The sequence below is a fragment of the Balaenoptera acutorostrata genome, chromosome 3 (genome assembly GCF_949987535.1).
Source record: "Balaenoptera acutorostrata chromosome 3, mBalAcu1.1, whole genome shotgun sequence".
Classification (NCBI taxonomy): Eukaryota; Metazoa; Chordata; class Mammalia; order Artiodactyla; family Balaenopteridae; genus Balaenoptera; species Balaenoptera acutorostrata.
Genome location: NC_080066.1, coordinates 125,969,453 through 125,985,356, shown reverse-complemented (window position 1 = coordinate 125,985,356; position 15,904 = coordinate 125,969,453). Strand labels below are relative to the sequence as shown.

At 37.8% G+C, this 15,904-nt stretch overlaps 1 protein-coding gene across 1 annotated transcript; it reads right to left on the bottom strand.

The window, feature by feature from the left end:
• Positions 1–257: 257 nt before the first annotated feature.
• Positions 258–9,623, bottom strand: C3H14orf28 (chromosome 3 C14orf28 homolog). Its single transcript, XM_057544724.1, has 5 exons — positions 9,489–9,623; positions 6,440–6,964; positions 4,583–4,672; positions 3,246–3,380; positions 258–2,380 (listed from the first exon to the last, which is right to left on the bottom strand). Exons 2-5 carry the CDS (start codon positions 6,961–6,963, stop codon positions 2,197–2,199), a joined length of 933 nt encoding a protein of 310 aa, XP_057400707.1. The 5' UTR covers position 6,964; positions 9,489–9,623; the 3' UTR covers positions 258–2,196.
• Between the last annotated feature and the right edge of the window lie 6,281 nt (positions 9,624–15,904).

The window sequence follows — 15,904 nt, the reverse complement described above, 5'->3', positions numbered from 1 at the left end:
CTACTCACTATTTGGTCAGCAGGGAATAGTTTCTTCAACTACCACCATAACAGCAAAATTCCTATTATCCTTAAATCCTAACCATCTGGGGCCCAGAAGGCATACTTAAATTTCATTACACATTAATTCCGTTACTGATATGAGCTACTGCTTAAGTAATTTTTAAAAAGATCTGAAAAGGTCATTAGTAATAGAGAATCTAGGAGACTTGCCTGTACATGAAAGAGGTAGAAAACATATTTCTTTTTATTAGCATGTTCAAGGTAGTCAAGATATTAACAAACATTTTAATCCTCACAACAACCCTGTGAGGTAGGTAAGTCATTGTTTTGTGACAAACTAGTATTATTCCAAATAAAGTGCAATTCATAAAAGAATAAATCTGCATCAGGAATAATTCTGTTAATGATACCATTTATGTATATGCTAATATTTGTGTTTTTGTATACTTTGATTCATGCAGTTGATTCATGCAGTAAGGTGTCCCCAGAAAAGTTTACTATAAATCAAATCCTATTTAAATACATGTGGGAACAATTTAAATAAACTCTGGGGTGAATTTTTTTAATAAAATAGATCACTATTTTGAGCAAATACTATGAATATTCCTTTTTTACACAAAATAAAAAGGCATCCTCATCAATGTTGCACTCACATTTATTCATTCTTCAGTAAGTTATCTCAACATGGCACCAATGCAATGTAAGACTTAATTTATTGAATTAAACCTTAGCAATTTGGTATATGGCAGTGAACTGTGTTGCTGTGTAGAAATCTCCAAATATATTGCGCTCAATCTCAACCCAAAACCTAGGATGGACTATTTATTTAAAACACTAAAATAAATGATAATAGATTTCAAAACGTATTTTCCCTTGAGAACATTACTTCTTTTTTTCCTTTAAATTGCAAAAGGAAAAGAGAACTTAGGGTCTTTGAAAAGAAACATAATATTCTGATAACTATAAACTTCTGGTGATTTATATTACAAATCAAAGAAAGCCTCATGCTATCAATTTACTACTTATAAGGGAGCACACAGATGTTATCCTCAAAATTTACGTATTTTTTCCTCTGTGCCAATATGACTTACTAGGAAGAGAAATACAGTTGACCTTTGAACAACATGGGTTTGAACTGTGTGGGTCCAGTTATACGTGTATTTTCTTCAATAAATACATACTACAGTACTACATGATCCGAGGCTGTTTGAATCCGAGGATGTGGAACCACAGATATGGAGGGATGACTGTAAAGTTACATGGGGATTTTTGACTGCGTGGGGGGTCAGGGTCCCAGCCCCCAAGTTGTTCAAGGGTCAACTGTATTCCCAGCACCCATTTTCTCTTAAATCCATATTTAAGTTACATTTCCATTATTCATCCAACATTAGTAAACATACAGTTTGCCTAACATTTTTTTTTAATAATTGTCTTATCTGCAAAATAAATTTTTACTAGAGAACTCCTATTACATTTAATTTAAACATTTAGATTAGTTATATAATTTATCTGTAACAATAAGTTTGGGAGCTTAGTTAACAGTTAAAATCCACTGGTAGGTTTTTAATACTTTAACAAGTGGTTAAAGTAATTTACCATTACAAAGAAATAACTGAAGTCCAGAAAAACATTCTCACCAAAGTATTTTAAAAAAGTGTTGCAGGAACATTAGGCAAATCAACAGGTAAAATAGACTAAGCCATCTATAAGTTGTACATTCAAATCCATACTAGATCCAGTAGTGCACTTTGGATTATAGTGAGGTAGGGCAAATAAACACAGTCAGATACATTTTGAACTGTTAAATTTATATAAACTGAAAATTGACTTATACCCAGGTTTTATTTGGATATCCAAAAAGAAAAACTGAGAATTCAAATGATGAAGTATTTTCTCGGATTCAAAGACAGAACTGTAAAAAACCTTTGAGGTACATATACAAAGGCTACAAGATATATTTTATTTCAACATAAAATATGCTTGTATAAAAATAACCTGGGATATAGAAAAAAGAAATACAAACATTTTTGCATAGATTCTCTATATACCTGGGGCTAAACACTAGATAATACACCTCTGAAACTAATATAGCTGAACTATTTCCTTGGATACCAAGTATATACAAAATAAAAGCCCTTCATCTGGGGGAGCATGGGCAGGAGGGAAAACAATTTAATTTAGCATCAGTCTATATTTATTTCTCTGTTGCTCGAATATAAACTAATGATGACAAGAGGAGAAACTCTGGGGGTTTATTTAACAAAATTAAATTCACATTTCTGAGGCCATCATAGTGCATCCAATGTCCATCAATTTGAAAAGCTGCAGAATAATGATGTTCCTCTTTGTTAAACAATGTGGCACCTTCCAACAAATACCTGCAAATTAAATGACAAAGTGTAGCAGAAAAATCACAATACTTTGTTCTTGAGAAAAACATTCCCTAAATTCTTAACAAATAAAAAACTGAGATTATTTGCATTCTATTCTCTGTAAAAGATATCCATCTGTAAAAATCATGTATTATAATTGGTAATTTGGAGAAAGATGTTTAAGAATTTTAAAAATTGATATAATTTAAGAAGTTTTAAAAGCATATTTTAACAGATTAACCCATAATCTGCATGGTTCTGTTATATAAGAGAAAACACACACAAGAAAATTTTTAAGGCAAAAAGTTAAAAGAACCCTGTATGTCCTAATTTGTATGCAGATATCTTAATCTAATGATGACAGTAACATTTTATGTTTAAATGATGACCTCATACTATACACTACTTTGACTTGAAATACAAGTAATAGCCAACCAGAATTTACTCTTTACTATGTCTCAGGTACTAAACACTTCACATGTGCTATCTTATTAAATCCTCACAATAATGGCACCAGATAGATACTGTTATCTCTGTTCAATAGACAAGAAAATTGACTTATACCCAGGTGTTATTTACTGATGTATAAACTGGTTGTTACTGGCTCAAGGTCACATAGCTTGTAAGGTAGGGCTATTCCATAGTCTATTCCATAGTCTAAGCACCTAACCACTATGCACACTGCCAGCAATGACTCCCTGCAGTAGATTCTGACCTTATCCAGGATACATAAATTTAGAGACAGCTATGACTTTTCCAACAATACGTATTTCCCTTAAGGGCTGCTCAAAATCACGATAGAATAGCAGAAAAATATAGAAATAAATTTATTTTTTTACTAGTTTTATAAAACAAACAAAAAAACACCTACTTGTGATCAGATAAATCCAAGTAATAGGGTACATATGCCAGATCTTCAGATTTCCAATGCTGCATATTTAAGACAACAAAAGGGGGTGCCCCGTGGCAGAACACTCGTTGGGAAAATTCCCTTAAGCCACCACACCTAAAATTGAAAATAGGCATGAACTTTACTATACTTGGGACAAAGCTGCCTTTTACCACTCCGGGTTGCCTTTATTACATAATTTCATAATAAGCATAATTATCTATTTCAGGTATGGGTATATATCAACAGTATGGCTATATTAATACCTTATATGCCTAATTCCTGGAGTTAATAAACTTTGAGATTCTCTATATAGGAAATGATACTTTTAAAACTCCAGGAAAGGCTAGCTATGTGTATCTAAGCTTATAAAAACATGTATCTTTTAGACTGATAGAAAAGTTTTTATTTGTAAATACATTTTTCTTTCTCTAGGCTGGTTTCAAACGGGAATAATGGCAGAGAGGGAATAAGATGACTGTTACAGTCGTCTTTAGACTGGATGAAATTCCCTAATTGCTTCCTTTTGCTATTAGGATGAAGCAAATTCTGTTTTCTTAGTAGTATCAGGTATTAAGCATATGGATCAGAATAAAACAAACACAATTATACAGTAAAATCTCGATTAACCGGAATGCTCAGGGCACAGTATTTTGGTTAAAAAACACTGACTAAACTAAGTTACCAGAAAACCATTTTGTTTCAGTATTTGTTGCAAAAATACACTAGTTCACTTTCTGGACTTAAGTACAATTAACTGAAGGTATTTCATTCTTTCCTTCTTTTGTGATTAATTAGGTGTAGGATCATCCTTCTAAATATTAATTCTCATTGTACAATACTGTAGATATAAAAATTGTTGAGACTGGGATGAATATGTTCCGCCCCTTTGGATTTCCTTTTTCTTTTCTTTTCTTTTACTTTTAACCACGTTGAACTTTTTGGTTGTCATTTACCTCTTTCTCCTAAATGAGGAGTGCAGAAAAAAATCCACTTAATTGAGGGTCCCGATTAGCTGGGTTCCGGTTAACCAAGGTTTTATTGTACCTACTCAGCAGTGGGGAAAAAAAGAAAAGGCATTTGCTTTGTATTCATCAAGTAACTGTAGTATTATATTCTATAAAGTGATATTGACAATGACAACACAGCATAAAATAGCATAGTAAACTAGAAGGTGTTAAGATTCCAAAAATATTAGGCTTTCTAAATACTTATAAGCTGCTATTTCATAAAATATTAACATCAAAGAACAACCAGTCCAGGTTTCTTTATAAAAAACATACAAATACTTTCATCTTAAATGTCTATCATACACTCACCCACACTCTTCACACAGTTCAATCCTGGAACAGAATAACTCATCCACAGCCAGTCGTATCAAGTTTCCATGTGGAATTTCTTGGGGAGGACTACAACAATTGCAAAATGCATGTAAGAACTGCTTCAATATTTTACATGTAAATACATTATTAGGATAACAAATTTTACAGGTCATTTATTATTAGCAAACCGCATATCAAAGTATAACCTCTGTTACTCATCTTTGTATTTCTTATAGACAGTATAGAAACCAGTTGAACTTAATAAACATTAATGCATGAAGCTTTCAAGAAACATTAAATCTTTCTGTAAACTGATCCTGAAACATGCAGTCGTTACTTTAAAAATTTCCGAGAGGATTCAATAGAGTGGATTCTGGTCTTGACAGAAGAAAGCAGGACCCAGAATTAGGAGAGTAACTGCTTAGTTACCTGACTCAATGCAAGTTACAGCCATTGTTGGTCTCAGTTTCCTGATTTGTTAAAAAAAAAAATTTTCCTATATACTTCAGAGGTTGTTTTAAACATAGGATTAAAAAAAAGGCAAAAGTCTTAAAAAGTTATATAGAGTATAATGAAAAATATTTTATTGAGAAGCAAAGAATACTAGTATTAATATAGGATTGTAAATATTTCATTATAGTATCAAAAGATATACATATAAAAAGATACTAGTTTTTTAAAAACAAGGCAAATTTCTGAAACACATTTTTTAGTCTATTATGATTTAGAGTAACAATTTTTTCCCCTGATGGAGATTTCAAAACCAACATCATCATATCAGCAATACAGGAAAATGGACAAAGTGTATTTCAGAACAAGAGAGACATTAATTGGTAGACCCTAAAAAAAATAACATATCTTCAGCTTTCCTTAAGTAGCATGATGTTATAATACAGTATTAAACTAAATATGCTATACAGAAAATGTGAATTTAATAAGTTCAGGTATGTGACATACATTCCCAAAAGGGAGCAAATCTATTAGGCTGTTTTTCTGGACCACAGGGCCAAGTAGGCTTTCTGACAACAATGTGTTTGGGTCTGTTTTCCTGGACCACAGGGCCAAGTAGGCTTTCTGACAGCAATGTGTTTGGGTCTGTTTTTCTGTACTGTTTTTTTTTTCTCCACTGGCAATTATCCCTTTTCTTGCTCATGTTCCCTGGGGGCATTAATGTTTCCCAATACTCCACTAGGGCTTGCCAGTTTGGCCTTCCTCCCTGTCATTTACTAGCTTGGAGGTCTTTCTTCTCTCCGAAAGCCAAAACTACTCAGCAAGCTATCAGAACCTTTCCTAGCCAATGAAAAATTCCTCACATCCAGGTCCTCTTCAGGTATTAACATTCCAAGTTTGGGGTTCCTGTCTCTAATTATGCCCTGGCCATGACATGGAGTACTTTCAATCTTCCTGTTGATGTAGAACTAACCTACCTGACAGAAATCCATTCAGAGTGAAACATCCCAATATAGTATTAAGTGTTGTTCAAGAGGTTAAATTTGTGACACAAGGAATTAGTTATCTTCACAGTCATATTAGTAAATTCTGAGCAAGAGGAAAACATTTTGCATACTGAATAGTTCATTACTTTGCAAGTGAAATAGTTATCAATTGGTTTTGTAAAGTAAATTCTGAGATGTTTGGATGTAATAGAAGAGTTACATTTTTGTCATGGGACCTAATAAAGAGTCTTGCATTTGCATGGTTGCTTTATGTGTAAGTTGTTACACAGGTCTGTACTTTAAGAAGTACTTTGACTATATCTATCTACCTACCTCCCTATCTCTCTATATATCATTCATTATAAAAAAGTATACTATTTTTGCTAAAAGTGACAAAACAGACTTTAGAGCAACTTACTTTATATTAATTGTGCGCTGCTGATCTTCCTGCACTCGAGTTGGGCATCGCCAGTTGGAACAGTAACTCTCTTGTATGGTCGACATGAGATTTTCAAGATTTTTTGTAAAATTATCATGCTCATTCCCAAACAAATCAATTATTAATGAAGCTTTATGAACTTCAGATTTGTATTGCTGTTTTTCCATTTTGTCCCAAATCCAAAGTAGCTTCACAGTTGTAAAACTGTAGGTGTCCATTAAATAAAGAAAACAGTCTATAAACTCTCTACCTAAATGAAGAGAGAGTTCCCTGGGGAAATTTTCATTTTCATTGAGAATAACATACAATAACATCAAGAATCCATCTATGGTGCAGGTATTTTTCAGTCTTATTTCAACATAGAGTGGTGTACAGGATACTGCTTTGCGGCCAGCTTTGATAGTAAAAACACCTCCCCAAGGAAGAACAGGCCTCCAAAATGAGCGATCTTGGTTATAGTTATTTTTAATTGATGCTTTGATCTCTTCAAACAGTGTCTTCATCCTGCATTTTAAAAGTTTAAGATAGTACTCGTAAATTTGACTTTATATTTTAAATGCATGAGATATGTTTAAATGAAAATAAAGGTATCTAAAGATTCAAATTAAATTTGGTTAGATGGACCCCCAACGTAACAAAAAAATTTAAAACAACTCAAGCTATGAGCCATTTTTTGGCAAACTGCATGGTCTCTGGAAAGACCATTTAAGAAGCTGCAACCTTTTCTTGAGGTACGGAATGGTCATTTGATAGGCCTTTATATTAATTATATTGCAGATTTTATCAGTCATAGAGGAAAACCCTGTAATAGAAAAATCCTAAATAAAAATAAAACTATTTAAAGATACAGTCTAAATTTGGTTGGGTGTATTCCTAATGTAAACCTCTTCCTCCCCTCAAAATATAAGCTGTACTTCATTTTCTTGATAATATGTGTGGTTTCACTTATGAAATTGATAATGGAATGCTTTGTTGGGCTACAGAATAATGACCAACTGGCTTTGAAAGACAACATATGAAGAGTAATTGTGAGAACTTAATTGAATAGTAGCACAGCTAAAACAAAAATCATTTCTATGCACTTTGGGATTTTTACTTGAAATTTAGGACCATGCTAGATATCCTATCATTTTAACTACAGAGGCCATGCTGGGAAGAGCTGATTCAGAACTTGATAATTATCTTGATTCCTCTCTGCATGTTTTGGGAATGAACTGAGGTGTCCTCCCTATTTAAACTGGTACCTATCTTTCCCCCAACCTTGAGGATAGCTAAGCACTTGGTTTTAACATCATTGACAGTATTCTAATAAACATGTTGGTGTCATATGTATGTTATATAAAGCAAAATTGAAAAAAAATTAAAGAATGAGGTCCTAATGAAACTGAATTGAAAAAATTGCTTTACTTTATTTGGGACAAACACATGTCTAAACTAAAAACATCACAGGGTTTTCCAATATGTTTCATCCTTCCGTTTTCATGAAAATGGGAAGCATCCGAGGAATAGGAACAGAGAAATTAGTGACTGAGGTCAGTGTCTTACTTTGATTATCTTTTCAAGTGCCACATCCTCCCAAGCACAATAGGAATCCAACACTCAGTGTTGCAGACCTATGTGTTTTGTGTGAAAAATTAAGTTCAAACCGATTTTGTAACACTAGCAGACTAAAAATTCAGTTTTACCACACACACAGAGTATTTTTGACTTCGGCAAGATACTATGGACTCTAAAATATTCAACACTATATTTAGCCTGAAGTGTAGATGTTTATATATAGTTGCTAACATGTGGGCTCTAGTTAACCACTTAGGAATAAGAGGGAGTGGAAAATTTAGAGCCTAGGAAACACAAACTCAGTTTCTTCTAAATGAAGAAGAAATGCTTCAGAGCATATTTTTTAAAAATCACAAGGCATTTAAATACTTTAAAAATGAAAATAACTTTCTTCATGGTTTGACTGATTTCTGTTGCATTTTAAAGAACTCTGTAGCAAGGTCATATGATTAAGAGCCCGAGTTCAGATTCCTAAATGTTGCACTGGAAAGGAACTGTAAATTTCTGTAGTATTTTTTGCCAAATTTTCTTTTAGACATGACCAAATGAGTAACTATAGCTCTGTAAAGCAAGTTACACTCTAAGAGAATTAAACTACAATTATATATATATATTAAAAAATATATACACATACATAAAATGAAACTAATTTCTTTAGCCTTTTTCTGGGGGAAAAAAAAAGGAGGTAAGAGAGGATGGAAAGAATTAGAAGACAGTGTAGCTTCTGCAGTACCGTGGTGATTTGTTACAAAGTAAATTACCAAAAAAAAAAAAACACAAAACAGCGGCTAAAAGAGATGGAAAAATGGCTGCAAAGAGCTTTACTTAAAATTGTCTTAAGTTTTGGCCACACGGTCAAAAACATCGTTTAGAAGCCCTGGATAAGGTATTCTGCTGGCTTTTTCCCCCTGCCTCAACAGGCCCTCCAGTTTGAATAAATCTGGAAAACTCCCTGGACTTCTATTTCCTTGGCAAAATGACACATTTCTTCTGCGGTCGTTTCCAAGGGTGACAATCTGTACTCCACGCAGGTCGTGAGGACCAGACCATTTGCCCAAGGCATTGACTGCCGGACGCCCTAACAGCTCGGGGGTCCCAAGGGTACCCTACCGAGTCAGCGCCCCAAAATAATCTGGAAAACGGCACTGCGCTCCCGCTCGAAGCAGCTCCGGGCTGGGCGCAAGGACTGGCTGGGCGCGCGGTGGGCGCTCACCTCCGCCCCCCGCACTCCGGCCACGCCCACCCCGCCCCGGGTCCGCAGCCGGGGAAGGCCTGGCACTGAGGGCTGGCCGCGCACGGCGGGCGGGTCCCCGAATCTGGAGCCGGTGAAAGAGCTGGGCGTTCCCTGCCCGCCTCCAGGCAGTGGCCCGATGAGCGCCTGGGACTGCGGGTAATGGGCGGGAGGGCCGGGCCGCGGAAGGCGTTCTCACACCGGCCAGTCTCCGTCCACCAGGAAGCCGACTTTTCGTACCTCCCCGGGGACCGAAAACCGCCGGTGCTCCCGCACCCGTCGCCGCCGCCGCTTGCTCATGGAGAGCCCGTGCCGCCGCCGCCGCCTCATCTACTAGAACCTCCGGCAGTCTCGGCCTCCCCCGGCGTGACCGCTGGGCCCCGGCACAGCCTCCATCGCACTCGCCGCGGCGGCAGCCACAGCAGCTCCAGCGCCCAGGCCCGATCCGACCGGACCCACGGAGCCAGGACCGCGGGACGCGTAGCTTCTTATTACGGAGGAAGATTCGGCCTGACCTCCGCCCCCCTCCCCCCAGCCCCCAGTCCCCAGTCCTCAGTCCCCAGTGCCCAGTCCCAGTGCCCAGCAGCCTGACGATGCTGCTGCGCAGGCGCGAACACGCCCCTGCCAAAAGTGCGTGTGTTGGGTGTATATACAGCTTTCGTATTCGCCCAATGGGAACCAGGATCAGGTGCATGGGGCGGGACCTCGCAGAGAGGGGCGGTGTTCCAGTGTTCGAAAGTGGGTGGGGCAGCCGGAAGTGGGCAGAGTTTGCACGGAGGCGGAGCTTTGTTGGCAAACCTGCTTGGCTTCTTGAGGCTTGTATCGTTTTAGGACTTGATTTGATTTTGGTTTGCTTCTACGTCTCGTCTTTTCAAATTCTTAACTCAGAAGAGGAAAGCTTTGTTTTCTCCGTAAGTTATAATTATTCAAGCATTTAAGTATATATTTAATAAAAAATTGAGTTAGTGTGTTAAATGCTATTTTTAGTGTTCAAGTTAATAATTGGCCCGTCTGCTGTAATTTATAATGGAAGTTAATAACAATTAAATAAATTAGATGGCTTTGGCCCCATTATAGAGATGAAAAAATTGAGTTTTGGAGGTGATAAAGTCCCACACATTTTGACAGCTGGAAATGGAAGCTAGAGCCTCTTAATGCTACAGTCTGTGGACACAACCACTTTTCCTGTTCTGTGGGTCCTAGTTCTTGTATCCTCCCTTAAAGAGTCAAAGCCCACATGGCTCTGCTTCCGGAGAACACAGGCCATCCTGGAAAACTATCTCCACTTGCAATTAGAAATGGGGATGCTGTTGAGATACTCCCCATCCTGCCGTGCAACAAAAAATGATTGTCTGGAAAGTGAAGCTCAACCTCCAGAATACACAATGCACAGAGCTCAAGGCCAGCCCAAGACATCAGTGTGGTACCCAGTCACAGTAGAGTCTTGGACACCTTCTTGACTAATTTAATGGCCAGCCAGGGCAATGGCAGGGACCTTCCTCTTGGACCTCTCTTGGGGAGTCTAGTGATAGAGGGATGAAACTTCTGGGAGAGAAGCTTGACTCACTCAAGATAAGTACTGCTGGTGGAGTTGGGAAGAAATGGACACCTCTCAGAGCAGAGAGGGAAGAAAGAGGCTCTGCCCAAAAAAGGAAGAGTTAATAAATCTGGCAAAATCTGCTCTTTTTAGCTTCCTGGTTTTTCTTATTTCTTATGGCATTTCACAGGTGAGAAAACTGAGGTGCTGATGCATTAAATAACGAGTGTGTCTGTATTGGAATTCACATACAAAACGTTCACTCTCAATATTAAAATTATCTTGCAAGGAGAAAGCCCTTTACAAATGTTCATAAGTGTGGATTATATGTTTAATTGACAATCTCTCACAAGACACAGGATTCATTTTTTACTGATTGGGTCATTTTCGAACAGAAAACAGACCCAATAATGGCGGTTGTCACCATTTCTGGAGAATAGCAGGGAGATGGCTCCTTAAACTGTGCTGAAGCTCGGCTAGGCAGAGGAAGCATGAATTCCTGGCATACTTGGATAATTCACAAAATTCACTGAGACCTTTAACCAAGATTTCCATTCTGCATCCTTTCTGCTCCTTTCAAAATCTGACGGCTGAGCTGAAGGTTTTTTTAGACAGCTTAATTGAGATATAATTGACATAATATATGCAGCATATTTAAAGAGTATAAATTGATAAGTTTTTATATATGTATACCCCCTTGAAAACATCACTATAATCAAGTGAATAAATCCATCATCCTCAAATTTCCTCACGTGCCTTTGTAATTTCTTTCTCTTATCCCTCCATGCCTCCCACACCTAAGCAGCCACTATTTTACATTTTGTCATTATAGATTCATTTTTCTTTTCTAAAGTTTTACATAAATAGAATCAGACAGTATGTATTATATTTTTTCTGGTCTGGTTTCTTTTACTTAGTGTCATTATCTTGACGTTCATCCATGTTGTTTTGTGTACCAGTAGTTCATTACTTTTTATTGATGAGTATATTCCATTATATGGATGCACTGCAGTTGGTCATCTGTTGATGGACATTTGGGTTGTGTCTAGTTTGGGGCTATTACCATTAATGTTGCCATGAACATTTGTGTACAAGTCTTTGTATGGACATATATTTCCTTTTTCTCTTGGATAAAAATCTAGAAGTGGAATGGTTGAATCATAGGTAGATGTATGTTAAACTTTTTAAGAAACTGCTAAGTTTTTTCCCAGAGTGGTTGTACCATTTTACAATACATTCCCATCAGGAGTGTATTTGAGTTCCATTTCCTCCATAAAATAAAATGTCCTCATGGACACTTGGTGTAGTCAGTCGTTTGTAATTTGAGCCATTCTAATAGGTGTATAGTGTTATCTTGTTGTGGTTTCAATTTATATTTTCCTAATGACTAATGATGTTGAGCATCTTTTATGTGCTTATTTGCCATCTGCATATCTTTTTTGGTGAAGTGTCTGCTCAGATCTTTGTTACATTTTTAAAAAGTTGGGTTGTTTGTTTTCTTAAATTTTCAGAGTTCTTTATATATTCTGGATACAAGTTCTTTGTCAGATATATGCTTCGCAAAGATCTTCTCCCAGTATGTGGCTTGTCTTTTCATTCTCTTAACAGTGTATTTTTAAGAGCAGAAGTTTTAAATTTTAGTAAAGTCCAATTTATTCTTTTATGAATTATGCCTTTAGTGTCATTTCTAAGAAATCTTTGCCTAACCTAACTCAAAAAGGCCATGTCCTATGTTTTCTTCTAGAAGTTTTACAGTTTAGGCTGTATGTTTAGGTCTATGATGCATTTTGAGTTAACTTTTATTTATGGTATGAGGCATTTTGGTTCGTATTTGTTACCTATGGATAACCAATTGTTCCAGCAATATTTGTTGAAAAGGCTATTCTTTTTCCACTGTGTTGCCTTTGTGCTTTGACAAAAATCAGTTGTCCAATATCATTTTATAAACATTTTGTGTTTTATTTGTTCATCATAAACTATGTGTAGATCACAGTGTGCTAGCACTGGAGTTATGTATCAGTAGGTACTGTCCAGAGAATAGAGACTAAATATTGCTAACTTAAATAAAATGAGAAATTTATTGGAAGAATGTGAGGTATAATAGGATTTTTTTAAAAGCTGAGCAATTATCAGGTCTCAGCTACCTTGATTCACCCAAAGGGAGGTAGTTCCCCAAAGACAATGAGACTTATAGAAGAAGAGGTCCTGGGCAGATGTCTCCTGTAGCAGTGCTTCCCAACTTTTTTTACATTCACACATGATAAATGATCAGAATTGGGCAGTGTGCAAGGATAAACTGATGGAGATTAGGAGGTGTCTATATGGGATGCAGTGAAAAAAATCCATTATTTTTCTTTATATTATGTAATTGTAAGTAAAAGGCAAAGTGTTAGGGAGATATGAAATATTGAATTTATATAAAACATCTCAATAAAATCTAAAAATTTGATGAGAAACTTGAGCTTGTTTCCAGGATATGATTTTTATTTCAAACCTAAGTATAATATATGTACGGAAAAGTGTATACAGTTGTCCCTTGGTATCCATGGGGGATTGGTTCCAGGCCCTCCTCCATCCCTGGGGACACCAAGATCCTTGCATGCTCAAGTTTCTTAAATAAAATGGAGTAGTCTTTGCATATAACCTATGCACATCCTCCTACATACTTTAAATCATATCTAGGTTACGTATAATACCTAATACAATTTAAATGCTATGTAAATAGTTGCCAATGTGCAACAAATTCATGTTTTCTTCTTGGAACTTTCTGGAACTTAAAAAAAATATTTTTCATCTGCAGTTGACTGAATCTGCAAATGTGGAACCCATGCATATGGAGGACCGACTACATCATAATTATGCAGCTTAATGAATTTTCACAAAGTAAGCACACTGGTTGTATGTTCTAGTTACATATACTTGCAGAACTAATCACCCCTAAATTTAGTGGCTTAAAATAACATTTATTTTGCTTATGAATTTGCAATTCGGTCAGGGCTTGGCTGGGATAATTTGAAGGCTGGGGGCTGGAATCATCAGAAGTTTCCTTCACTTACATGTTTGGCTGTTGATGCTACCTGTTGACTGGAAACTTAGTTATGTCTGTGACTAGAATACCTCCACAAGGCCTTTACATGTGACTCCTTGACTTTCGCAAAGCATGGTGACTGGGTACCAAGGGTGAATGTCCCAAGAAAGAGAGTCAGGTGGAAATTCTAGTGCCTTTTGTAACCTAGCATTGGAAATCATATGTTGTCAGTTCCAATGCATTCTGTTTGCTAGAGGTGAGTCACTAAGACCAGCCATATTAAAAGAGAGGGAATTGGTCTTCATTTTCTGATGGGAGGAGTGTCAAAGGATCTGTGGAGATGTTTTAAACCACCATACATATCTAAACAGCTCCCTGATCAAGAAACAGAACATTACCAGTGACCCAAACTCGCATTCCTGTCATTACCTGCTGTCCCACGAGTTACCACTCTTTTGATTTTTAAGAGCATAGATTGGTTGTTGCCTGTTTTTGTACATTATATAAATGGAATAATACAATATGTACTTTTCATGTTTAGCTTTTTTCTCTCAACATTGTGAGATTCATTCATGTTGTTCCATGTAGATTATTCTTATTACTGTTAAGTATTCTATTTTGTAAATAGCACATAATTTTTTGTCCAATTTAAAAATGTCCTTTTAATTTACCTACATATTTACCATTTCTGGTGCCTTTCATTCTTTTGTATAGATCTAAGTTTCCATCTGGTATCATTTCACTTCAGCCTGAAGAACTTCCTTTAACGTTTCCTGTAGTACAGATTTGTTATGTTGGTTTTTAAAAATGGCTGTACATTCTTGGACACTTTTTCCACTGAGACATTGGGTCTCTGTCTCCTCCTCTTGAATCTGGGTAGGCTAGGGGTTTCTTTGACCTATACAGCACAGCAGAAATGAAACGCTAGGACTTCGGAGGCTAGGTCATAAAAGACCATGAGGTTTCTGTCTTATTTACTTGGATACTTGCTCTCAGAGACTTGAACCACCATATGAGAAGACCACCATGCTGGAGAGACCACGTTCTGGTCAACAGAGCCAGCTAAGCCTAGCAGTGTAGTTAAACCTGCCATGGTGCCAGATATGTGAGTGAAGCTGTCTTGATCCCTCCAAGCCTCCCATTCGCCAGGTGAATACCACTGAGTAACTTCCTTTGGTAATAGGGGTGGGGCGGGCACGAAACCATTAGCGCTTGACCATAAGCACGAGACCCTGAGCGCGGCAGTTAGAGGTCCCGCTCCGCCAAACAATCAGCTCTCAGTGGTCTGCGCAGCAGAGAGTGCAGTGAGAGGGAGATGGAGGCCTTCTCCCTGGGGCCCTCCAGGCCGGCGGGTGAGCTGGGGACCCAGGGACAGGCTGAAGGCTGTGTCCCACAGAGCTCCAGAGCCCTCACCACTGGTCACCCACTGGCCGGGCCCAGACCTTGAAGCAGCAGTGAACTTCTCCCCTATCCCCGCTTCTGTGACCTAACGGCGGCAGCGGTCTCCATGGGTGTATATGGACCCTGCTATTTAAGGTAACAGCTTTACCCAGCTTCAGTCTCTCCATGCAAATTTCAAAAATTGGTCCAGCTTAGATCAGTTATCTACCCCTAGAAGGTGGCCAAATGTCAGGGTTAAGTTGCAAGCACATTGCACATCATTACTTCAGGTCCACCTCTGTGGTTGGGGCTATTCTCCAAAAGGGACAATTGTTGTGAGCTGGGAATTCACCTGATTGGTATTTGTATTCCTATTGATCCTAAATAATTGCTTCTCTTCAGTTTAAATGAAAAGCCTGAGGGCTGGCTGAGTCCTGGGCACCTGGCTCCCTCAGTGATGACAGCTGGGTGGGGTCTGGGGACCTGGCCCTGAGGGCACCACCAGCTGAGATCTGCCTCTTCAGCCTGGCCTGGGCCCTGGCAGGAGGACCCTGACTGGGTGCTGGACGAATGCTCCCGGGCAGGGTAACCAGCCTGCACAGGGTCCCTCTCTTAGCCAGGGCCTGGACCTTGGAGGGAGAAAGTTGAGCCTTGGGATATTGCCCTTTCTTGTCAGAACAGAGAAAAACATTTCTTTTGGTAGAGGTTTAC